The 12,468-nt window shown below is 37.5% G+C and overlaps 2 protein-coding genes across 8 annotated transcripts in view; one reads left to right on the top strand and one right to left on the bottom strand.

Annotated features, from left to right (window-relative positions):
• ENPEP (glutamyl aminopeptidase) overlaps positions 1-868 on the top strand; it is a 103,639-nt gene extending 102,771 nt beyond the window's left edge. Inside the window, exon 20 of the mRNA XM_019928062.3 lies at positions 98-868. Within this exon, the coding sequence (XP_019783621.2) occupies positions 98-244 (147 nt within the window). The 3' untranslated portion in view covers positions 245-868. The remainder of the gene's footprint in view (positions 1-97) is intronic.
• ELOVL6 (ELOVL fatty acid elongase 6) overlaps positions 1-12,468 on the bottom strand; it is a 435,739-nt gene that overhangs the window by 419,157 nt on the left and 4,114 nt on the right. The window lies entirely within an intron of this gene.

Genomic DNA, 12,468 nt, shown 5'->3' with positions numbered 1-12,468 from the left:
ATGTCCAGGGAAGAAGGAAATAAATCCAGAGTGTAAAGAAAATCCTTGAAGAATAATTGGGCTTAAAATTACTTTCTTATTTCCTTCTCTTTTATAGATGGAGAGCTTTTTCAAAAGATATCCAGAAGCTGGAGCAGGACAAAAACCTAGGGAGCAAGTGCTGGAAACAGTGAAAAACAATATCGAGTGGCTAAAACAAAACAGAGACACCATAAGAGACTGGTTTTTTGATTTGAATGGTTAATGTGTTCAAATTATCATATTTTAATTTTGTGACTGTATTGTTTCTCCCGTTAAATATTTGGTGGCCTAATTTACAAGCACTCTGGAGGGAGTCTTATACATAGATACTGCTTTTGCTAAGTACTTTAAATTGTTCCTCTTTGTTTATGAAGATACTAATAGAGTAGTTAAGGTACTCAGGGATTTCTTCTAAGTGTACTTCATAGGAGATTCTTTACAAACTGAAGAGCATTTAAGAGCCATTTTAATGTCTTTAAATATCATTCTTTGTATCTTAAATCTGTGAAAATAGAACAATTTGGTCTTAGCTTTACATTTTTTGTACCAAAGAAAAACCACTTAATCTTCTCTCTTGATTGATTTTTAAAGTTTAAATACCAGTACTTGAGGGACCAATAGTATCATCTTAATCTTTATTTTATTATTCAGAATTACACAGATCTAGTATCATTGTATTCACATATGTTTTTACTCCTTTAAATCCTATCAAAGTAACCTGGGCTTATATTTTACTCTAGGATTGCATGAGTTAGCCAAAGAAATGCCTGACTGTTGCCTTTGTTCCCATAATATCAAAAAAGAACTCTCCTCTCCTTTTTAAAATAAATCTGAACGATTACCTTGAAAAAATACATTGTTTTCCAGTGTCACTTTACTCTTGAATAATAATGACTGCAGCATCCCCCAAATAGTTTAGCTGGAGGCAAATAAGATTCAAGAACCCAGTCTTTTTCATGCTTGGTACTCTGTCATCTTGCTCCATTCCCTACAAAGCTCCTTCAAATAAGCTATGAAATTAAAGGGAAGATAGTGCTTAACTCTACTCCATGGATTTTAGGGGAAAAGGGCTAAATAATTGGAAACTGATTAGGAAAGAGAGAAGGCTGATTATTCCATAAAACTATATGGAATTAGAATTTAGCTTTGACCTAACCTAGCAATCTAAGTGTGAAAATGAGGAAACCCATGGATGTCTCCAACATGACTCTGCATATGTGAGGATATATCTTCTTATATATAACTTTTATGCATAAATCCTTAGATCCTAATCCATACAGAATAGCACTGATCAAATTTATATTCATGACTTGATTAAAGACATCAATTTTGTAGAAGCTGGTGGCAAGAACATGTTTAACATGGCACTCGATGCCTAGCAGATCCACAATACAAGTCCAATAGGCAGAAAAGATGGTAAATTACTATGTTCCAATCTGCTATATCTGGAAATCTAAATTTATTTGGAACCTTCAGAAGTATAAGATAATTTAAGATTGGTTTGATGATAATTGAAGCACATGGGAACAATCAAAATCTTTGCTTTGACTTTACATAAAAATGTGCCCTAATCAAGGACTCTCAAATTTTGTAACCTTTCCTATCGCTGTCTCTTAATTATCACTTTTCAATCCACATAGCTAAACTGGCAAATTCAAATGTAGACTGGAGGGGAAAAAAAGACAAAAAAAGAAGAAATTTTCAGACTAAAACTTTTAAAGTATTATTTTAAATTACTTCAGAAGAAAAAAACACATTAACATCATAAATCATCAGAAAAAAAAAAAAATCCCTAACTTCAAATTGACCGCAATCAAAACTAGCACTTGAAGTCTATGTATTGTATCAAGTGGACAAATAAGGAAGTGGGATCGTTTATTCTTCTGCTTTATGTAATAAATTCTTAAAAGAAAAATATAAATTTGAGGGGGATGGTAAATGAAACAGATTCCAACTTGCCTACAAGTCATTCTGTTCCATTCTACTTTAACCACTAAAACTGAGAATGAATTGCTTAGTTCTCTTTAGCCCATGTGAAAAAGAACTGTGCACACTTTGCTATGACACCACTAGCTAATCAGGCCTTTCTCAAACAGCATCTGGTTTTTAAAAGGCTGATGACCAGTAGACAGATCTATGCCAAGAACAGTTTGCTACTGTGCTTTCTTGGTTGTGTCATGATTTTTACAGCGAAAAAATTTAGTACGTTGTATCCAAAATTAAACCACGATAAACCATCAACTTTAAAGAATTAATTGGAAGAAATGATCAGCAAAGTCATGTAGCAAGAAGCAGTGCCAGTAATAATGATTGCCTCCCCCTAGGCAGTTTATTTCTATATTGCAGATCATTGCTGTGCACCCCCATAAATATAAAGTAGGAGTTTAAATAATAAACTATGAATATAAAAGTGACCAGCAGGGAAGTTCTGGGAAGCAGAGATATACAGCTGGGTTGAAGACAATGGTACTCCTACAGTTACCCTCCATGTTGGTGAAGTGTTAATCCAAAAATAGATAAATATAAGGTGGGAACAAAAATCTAGAATGGTAATTCTCGAAGGGGATTAAGAAGCAGGGAACAGAAGGAAGAAAGCAGGATAACCAGTGGAGCTTTCCAAAGCTTTGCTAAATAATGATAATAGTGATAGTAGTAATAATACTAATACTCTAATAATATCAACCTCCTTTTTATACCAAGCCCTGTTCTACACGCAAGCACTCCACATACATCAATTTATATATTTAAACTTTACAAAAACCCCATGAGGTAGGTACTGTTAATATCCCCATTTTACAGATGGAGAAACAGACAGAGAAGTAACAAAACTTGCCCAAGGCCAAAAAATAGTATCTGGCATAAGCCAGGATTTGAACCTAGTCAGTTTATCACCAGAATCTATGTACTTAACCACATATTAAAGTAGAAACATGCATTTTAAAATTAAAGTGACCTGAGTTTGAATCTCAGCTACTTGCCTTTAATCTCTCTATTGTTCAGTTTCCTCATCTATAAAGTGGGGATAAAAATAATCACTACCTCACTGCGTTGTTGTGAGGATTAAATGCAAAAATACATGTAAAGGACGCATGTATGGGAAATGATAATCACTCAACATTAGATGCTATTATTGTTACTATTATGATATCTCCTAGTCCCCATTTAAGACCCCCGTTTGGAGAATAAAGTTGGGTTCAGGAATAACCAAACCTAAGCAACTAAAGGCACTAAGGAAAGGCAGTGTGTCAGATTATGTTATTGTTCATTAATAGTCACTGGCCCTCCCTGGAGAGAATTCCATTATCTTACCACACTGAAGTCTAACATGGGTATGTTGCTTTTGGCTGGTGAAATATGAATAAAAGTGATCTATGTTGATTTCAGGCAGAAATATAAGGAGTCAGCACATGTTTTGCCAATTTTCTTCTGCCACCCTACATCCAGCAATGTTTCATATAGAGGCTGCTCTGTTAGCCTGAATTTCAGAATGAAAACAATGAAACCGAAAATTGGTTCTTTGAAAAGAACGACAAAATTGACAAACCTTTAGCTAGGCTGACCAAGAAAAAAGTGAGAAGACTTAAATTACTGAAATCAGGAATGAAAGAGGAGGCATCACTACCAAACCTACAGAGATAAAAAGAAAGAGAATATGCATAACCATACCCCAACAAATTAGTGTTGTCAACAACTTAGACAAAATGAACAAATTCCTAGAAAAACAAACTATCAAACTGACTCAAGAAGAAATAGAAAATCTGAACAGACCTATAACAACTGAAGAGATTGATTTAGTAATTAAAAAAAAAAAAAAAAAAACTTCCCACAAAGAAAAGCCCAGGACCAGATGCCTTCCTTAATTAATTCTACCAAACATTTAAAGAAAAATTAGCACCAATCCTTCATAAACTTGCAAAAAATAGGAGAGGAGGGAACTTCTCAATTCATTCTATGAGATCACAGATACCAAAACTGATACCAAAACTAGGCAATGACATCATAAGGAAAAAAAACCCCAAACTACAGGTCAATATCCCTTTCGAATGTATACACAAAGATCCTCCACAAAATATTAGCAAACTAAATCTAGCAACAAAGAAAAATGATGAAAGACCATGACCAAGTGCCAACTGGAATTTACCCAAGAACGCAAGATTGTTTTGACATATGAAAATCAATCAACATGATATACTATGTTGATGGAATAAGGACAAAAACCACATAATCATACCAATGGTGCAAAAGAAGCATTTGACGAAATCCAGCACCCTTTCATGATAAAACAATCAACAAGCTAGGAATAGAAGGGAACTTCCTCAACCTGATGAAGGGCACCTATGAAACACCAACAGGGGGCCTCCCTGGTGGCGCAGTGGTTAAGAATCTGCCTGCCAATGCAGGGGACACGGGTTCGAGCCATGCCCAGGGAAGATCCCACATGTCGTGGAGCAACTAAGTCCATGGGCCACAACTACTGAGGCTGCGCTCTAGAGCCTGCGAGCCACAACTACTGAGCCCATGTGCCACAACTACTGAAGCCTGCGTGCCTACAGCCCATGCTGCACAACAAGAGAAGCCACCGCAATGAGAAGCCTGCATACCGCAACGAAGAATAGCCCCCGCTAGCCGCAACTAGAGAAAGCCCACGCACAGCAACAAAGACCCAATGCAGACAAAAATAAATTAATTTTAAAAAAAATAAAGAAACACCAAGAGCTAACATCATACATATAGGTAAAAGACTGAATGCTTTGCCCCTAAGATCAGTAACAGGACAAGGATGTTCTCGCTTGCAACTTTACTTAACACTGTAGTGGAAGTTCTTGCAAGGGAAATTATGTAAGGAACAGAAATAAAAGACATAGAAATTGGAAAAAGGAAAAAGGAGAATGATCTTTATTATCAGATGACATGATCTTGCACATAGAAAAGCCTAAGGAATACACACACACACAGACACACAAACATACACATGATTACCACTAAATGTGTTCAGCAAAGTTGCAGGATACAAGGTCAATATATAAAAAGTAATTGTATTTTTATATACTAGCAATGAAAAATAAGAAAATGAAATTAAAATTAATTACATTCCAAGACCATCTAAAAGTATAAAATACTTAGGAATAAATTTAACAAAAGAAGTTCAAGACTCGTAGACCTAACACTAGGAAACACTGTTAAAAAAAAGTAAAGATCTAAACAGACAGAAAGACATCTCAGGTTCATAGAATGGAAGACTTAATACTGTGAAAACGGCAATACTCCCCAAATTGACCTACAGATTCAACATGATCCGTAAAAATTCCCAGCTTGCTTTTTTGCAGAAACTGAAAACCTGATCATAAAATTCATACTGAAATGAACACAGAATAAATAAAAGAATCTTCAAAGTAAGAACAAAGTTGTAGAACTCATGTTTCTCAAATTTAAAACTTACTACACAGCTACAGTAACCAATACAATGTGATACTGCCATAAGGACAGATATATAGGTCAATGGAATAGAACTGAGAGTCCAGAAATAAATACTTATGTATATGGTCATTTGATTTTTGACAAAGCAATACAGTGGGGAAAAATAGTCTTTTCAATAAATGATGCTGGGAAACTGGATATGCACATGCAAAAAAATAAAGTTGGACCACTTTCTTACACCATACACAAAAATTAACTCAAAATGCATCATAGACCTAAAAAACTACAAAACTGCTAAAAAATAAAAAATGCAAGTAAATCGATCAGGAAAGTGATGACAACCCTATTTGTAAATCAAATATCTGATTAGGGACTTGTATGCAGAATATATAAAGAACTCTTACACTCAATAATAAAAAGACAAATGACCCATAAAAAATGAGCAAAAGAATTGAATAAATATTTCTCTAAAGATAAACAAATATCCAGTAAGTATATGAAAAGATGCTCAACATTACAAACCAATAGTGAAATGCAAATTAAAACCACAATGAGATACCACTTCACACCCACTAGGATGGCAATACTAAAAAAGACAGACAATAACAACTGTTGGCAAGGATATGGAGAAATTGGAACCTTCATACATTGCTTGTAGGAATTTAAAATGCTGCAGCTGCTTTGGAAAAGTTTGGCAGTTCTTCCAAATAGTAGACATAGAGTTAGTGTAGGACCCAGCAATTTTACTCCAAGGTATATATCTAAGAAAAACGAAAACATATGCCCACACAAAAAGCTGTATGCAAATGTTTATAGCAATATTATTTGTAATAGTCAAAAATGAAACAAATCAAATTATGAATGGATTAAAAAAAAGATGGTATATACCTGTAGTGCAATATTATGGAAAAGGAATGAAATTCTGATACATGATATAACATATATGAACTTTGAAAATCATTTAATTGTACACTTTAAACGGGTGAATTTTATGGTATGTGTATCATGTCTCAATAAGATGTTTTTAAAAGCCACCCAGAAATTGAAAATAGAGAAAGAATATCCCCAAATACACAAAATCAAAACAGAGATACCATTTTTCATCTACCAGATCAACCAAAACTAAAGAGATTGGTAAAATTCACTTTGATGCAGGGATGGGGAAGTGGCCCTCTCACCACAGCTGGTAGCAGTGTGGATTGGAACAGTGTTTTAAATGGGAATTTGGCAACATATTTTACAATTTTAAATATGCTTTTCCTTTGACCCAGCAATACAGCTTCTAGAGATTTATCCTTTAGATGCTATATAAAGACATTCACATGGTATACAGGGATGAAAGGATTTTCACCTCAGAGCTCCTGAAAGTGAAAAACTTATAGCAGTTACTAAACTTGTTAAATAAATTATGATGTTCCCGTACACCAGAATAAGATACCAGCATTCCCATTCCCATATGCTCTACCTTCTCCTCCATTACAGCTGAGCTCCTAGCTAAGGCCAATGCACTAGGTCTCATCTTTGTTCAACTTCCCAAAGCACTGCACTAATAAATCTACGTCCTCTCTCATACCATCAGTGTTTCCTTATCTACTGGATTCTTTGCATCAGGAGGGAACCATGGTATTATTTTCCCCCAAAATAACCTCCCCTCCCAAAATCTCTTAACCCTATTTCTCTTTCCAGATCTCTCCTACTTACTGCAAATTTCTCTAAAGAGTTGTCCATTCTTTTTTAGAGGAGAATTTAGCAGAGACTATCAGATTTTAAATGGGTATGCCATCAGACCTAGCAATTCCAATATCAGGGATCCCTTTTAGAGAAATACTTAGAGATATTCATTTATTCATTCAACCGATATTATACAGCATTTGTTATGTCCAAGATTTTATCAGCAAATAAAAGACAAAAACAAAACAAAACAGAGTTGTCTAGGTTCATCTAAAATTTCTCCCTTGAGCCCATTCTAATCGGGCTTTAATCCCCACCATTCCACTTAAAGTGCGTTTGTGAGGTCAGGACTTGCTAAATTCAAAAGTCAATTCTCAGCTAACTGATATCTGACTTAATCCAAAGTTAAATTTTAAGACTTCTAGACAAATGAAATGGACTATATATTCTTCAGATAACCTCTCAAAAATACTATTTTCAACTGAGTTTTGATGTTTTATCAAAATAGTAGTGAGTCTGAATACAGATTTTCTCTCCTGTTATTTTAACAGACAAACTGAGAGAAATGTTGACATATTCTTATGAAAGTTGAGAAGCAGCTGTATGAACAGACTTCCATTCCAAAAGTAGAACCACTGTACAAAGGTAAGATTTTCCCAGATAGATAATTTTGCATCTAACACATAGGCTAATCATTAAGGTCCAAAATTATAGGATGTAGAGCATGGCTCCAGTTGTTTTAGCCTGTAAAAGATTTAAAGAAAATATTGCTAAGCTTCCTCCTCAGCTATCTTCTCTTAGGGGAAAAAATAAAACAACTCTTGATACAGTATCATAAAATCTATAACTTTAATTAATATACCTTTGCAATCAACACTTCAAGATAAATTAAAGATGTATTATAATTGGAAGGATCTATGTCAACATTATGACAATGATTATCCCTGAGTGGTGTAAATGATTCCTACCCAAGGAATTAAAGGTCTAGGTATAAGAATCAATAAAAGCTCAAATAAATGTATGCTGTTCCTGAAAAATTTACCCACAACATGACAATAAGGAGATTCAATGCTCTGATTTTTCAGGAACGTCTAAACTTGAAATACTTCCAGGAGGAAGCTATAAAAAATTTCGACAAAATTCCTGGTAAGCTAACACATGCATAATTGGGGGTAAGTAAAGGGCTGTGCTTTTTTTTTTCTTTCAAATATACAGTGATAGACTACACTCTGGATCCAGCTAAGATCAGTCAATGACTGTATATAAATTATCAAAGTTTAGGTTAAACTTTTAAATCAAATGTGCAGTCATAACTTGAGAATAGAACAGAGCAACATGGGATCTACAACATTTTCAGCAGTTAGCTGAGAAGAGTCCTAGTGGTCAACTGGGATCTGATCTTCTAACCTCATCCACCAAATTCATGCTGCATGTAACACTGCCCCAGAATCTACCCTAAGTTCTGGTTCTGACTGCCATGCTTAGATTCTCTCACGTGGACGTTTTTATTTTCATATTTCATGTTGGTATTGGGGAAGGAGGGTCTTTAATTTGAAACAATAAAGAATAAGATTTAAGTATACAAGTTCCAACATGGGCACTTCGATTTCATATACACCTTACAGATACGGCCATAGTTTTAGTTGTGCCTTGTTTTGTTAACTGTCAATATTTTTCAAACCAGACACTGTCAATAGATAATAGGAAATTATAAATATTAAGTCAAGGGTGTAGCTATCCACAAAGCAAACTCAAGAATTAGGGTGATAAGGACTTCCCTGGTGGTGCAGTGGTTAAGAATCCGCCTGCCAATGCAGGGGACATTAAACTCTAGAGCCCGCGAGCCACAACTACTGAAGCCCACGCGCTCTAGGGGCCCCCGTGCCGCAACTACTGAGCCCGCATACTGCAACTACTGAAGCCCCCGTGAGCCTGGAGCCTGTGCCCTGCAATAAGAGAAGCCACCGCAATGAGAAGCCCGTGCAGCACAACAAAGAGTAGCCCCCGCTCACCGCAACTAGATAAAGTGCGTGCACAGCAACAAAGACCCAATGCAGCCAAAAAAAAAAGAATTAGGGTGATCTTTGGATTATTTCAGAGATGGTAGAAGAGAAAGATTCTTTCTCGAAGTTTTCAAGACTATTGATGCAAGTGCTATAAGTCCCTAGGAAATTTCTCTGGCAAGAATCCCTTTTCTTTCTCCCCAAATGTTAGAAATGAATGTATTTCCAACACCTAATGTGTCCTTCAATGCAGAGGTATCTTCTAACGGAGCAAAAGTACTGACACTTCTCTGCCCCTTTACTTCTCCCCTCATATTTAGGAGTAGGACCCTTCTCTGTCTCTTTACTCACTTCTCCCCTCATATTTGGGGCATACCTGGGTCAATTCATACTTCTTTTCTCTTCTAGGAGTCTACCTGTCCAGAGAGTGCAATGTTCTGATATGTTTTCAGAAATAAAACAAACTTAGCAATAAAGGCTCCCTGTGGGGTAGGGGAAGTGGACATGAAGTTGCCCAGGGAGTCATGGCAGAGTGGTGCGTCTACCTAATTCTCTGGGTTTGTTATTTTTACTGCTTACGAAGCTATGTCCTCCAACCTAGTCTTTATCTATAATAACTCCTTATTTGTCTCAGTTGGCTGAGAATTCAGCTAGGAGGAAGGAGGCATACAAACTGTTGATGGATTGAAACTTGACACCAACATGGAGTCCCTCCCAGGGCTGCACGAAACTATATCTGCTCAACCACATCAGCTAACCGATGTACTATGTGAGGTTTTTAGATAAAAGTAGGGCTGTTTGACTAGCATTTTTCAGAAATATTCCCGATTTTCTACTATTTGCCTCTGAAGATACACCTTTAAATGTATATTAGTAAACAGAAACTGTTAGCTTTAAACTGATATTTTAAACAAAAGTTGGCCTTAAACAGTAATTTAAAGAGTTGGCCAGACTTCCATGATGGCGCAGTGGTTAAGACTCTACCTGCCACTATAGGGGACACAGGTTCGAGCTCTGGTCCAGGAAGATCCCACATGCCACAGAGCAACTAAGCCTGTGCACCGCAATTACTGAGCCTGCACTCTAGAGCCCACAAGCCACCACTACTGAGCCTGAGTGCCACAACTACTGAAGCCCGGGCGCCTAGAGTCCGCGCTCCGCAACAAGAGAAGCCACCGTAATGAGAATCCCACGCCCCGCAACAAAGAGTAGCCCCTGCTCGCCACAACTAGAGAAAGCCCGCGTGCAGCAACAAAGACCCAACGCAGCCAAAAAAAAAAACATTAAATTAAACTAAAAAAAAAAGAGTTGGCCAAGTCCTAACTGAATTAGGCCTTAAATTTTATCTTGAAGGATGAGTAAGATACAGCTAGAGGAACACAACAAAGTTGGGGGGAAAAGGCCAGAGTTTTTAATAAACTTGATATAATGTAGAAGAGAGGAAGGGACGAGGATCACAAACCTGAATTTATGTATAGGGTCCAGAATATGTGAAGTCCTGAAAGTTAACCTGAGGCCTTTATCCCATAGGCAACTAAGGAAACTGTCAAGAGTTCAGGTAAACTACTTCATGGTACTGCTGCCTCGGCATCATTTTGTTTGACCAAGTGGCCTAGAGGGACCTTAAACTGACACAAGCCCCTCATGCAAGCACACACCCTAGATAACAACCCACAAAGTCACAAATTAAGTTCCTGATATGACTCCCTCAATAGCCCTTGTAACCAACAGTCTACCCTCCTCCTAGGACCTTGTGTGTTTCTTAGATAAAACCCCCATGGAACTTACCAAAACCCTGCTTTCGGTCGGAACTGACCAATTCTGCCTTAGCCCAGGGAACCACAAAGCACTCCACCCATGAACCCTTACGAAAGCATGTTCCCCAGCTCCTATTGCTCTGTCCGCACTCTGCCTTGACCTCCCCATGCGGCCCCTCAAGACATGCCTTGTATTTCCTCCAGGACCTGTGAGCAATATACTCCTCTCTTCCAGTTTCTCTACTGGTCTGTTGTACCATGATTCACCATCCAGCACCCTGTGCTCTACTTAACAAATTTTACTTTAACAAAGTCATGGCAGAACCACTAAAATTTTTTTAATAGAGAAATAAAATACTGAAAATAGGGCTTCCCTGGTGGCGCAGTGGTTGAGAGTCCGCCTGCCGATGCAGGGGACACGGGTTCGTGCCCCGGTCTGGGAAGATCCCACATGCCGCGGAGCTGCTGGGCCCATGAGCCATGGCCGCTGAGCCTGCGCGTCCGGAGCCTGTGCTCTGCAACGGGAGAGGCCACAACAGTGAGAGGCCCGCGTACCGCAAAAAAAAAAAAAACTGAAAATAAAGAATTAGAAATACTAATTTGATTTTTCTACTGTAAGGTGTTTAGAAGTAGAAAGAGAATCAAGTACAACTAAGTGGGAAGTTTGAAGTGGTGAGAGCCTCACTCAACAAATTGCCTTCATTTCCTGCATCACCAATTTTATTTAAAGCAAAAGCCTATGACTAGTCTCTACTTGGTCACCTACTATTCACTCATCAATCCACCACATCATAATTTTTGCATCTGAAATGGTTCCTGCTAAGTCAATGGGCATGTTTTCATTCCTTATCTTACGTGAACAATCATTAACAACCAAGATAACTGACCACTCCTGTATGAGTTTGCCAAAGCTGTCATAACAAAGTACTACAAACTGGGTGGCTTAAACAACAGAATTTTGTTGTCTCATAGTTTTGAAGGCCAGAATCTGAAATCAAGGTGTCCGCAGGGTTGTTTACTTCTGTGGGCTGTGGAGGAATGATCTGTCCCAAGCCTCTCTTGATGGCTTAGATAGCTATCTTCATGTTCACATGGCACTCTCCCTGTGTATCTCTGTGTTCAAATTTCCCCTTTTTAAAAGGATACCAGTCATATTGGATTAGGCTCACCCTAAAGATCTCACTTTAACTTGACTACCTCTGTAAAGACCCTATCTCCAAATAAGGTCACATTCTGAGGTACTGGGGGTTAGAATTTCAACATATGAATTTTTGGGGTGACACAACTGAACCCGTAACATCCTCCTTCTTGACATCCTCCTCCCTGGGCTTCCTTAGAGCTCTCTCTCTTTCTCTCATACATTTCTGACCACTCTTTCTTGTTCTTTTTCTGGTTTCTCTTCCTCCACCTGCCCCTTAAGTGTTGATGTTTCCCAGGTTCTGTACTCCTTCCTATTTTTTATTCCACATGTTACCCTTTGGGGTGCCACACCTGCATGACTTTAACTGTTGTATATACAGAGATGCCTCCAAAATCTATACCTGAAAAATCTATATCCCTTACATTTGTCAAATCCCACAGAACTTTACAGTACAAAG

This window comes from Tursiops truncatus, chromosome 5, assembly GCF_011762595.2.
Source record: "Tursiops truncatus isolate mTurTru1 chromosome 5, mTurTru1.mat.Y, whole genome shotgun sequence".
Classification (NCBI taxonomy): domain Eukaryota; kingdom Metazoa; phylum Chordata; class Mammalia; order Artiodactyla; family Delphinidae; genus Tursiops; species Tursiops truncatus.
This window is presented reverse-complemented; position numbering and strand designations above follow the sequence as displayed.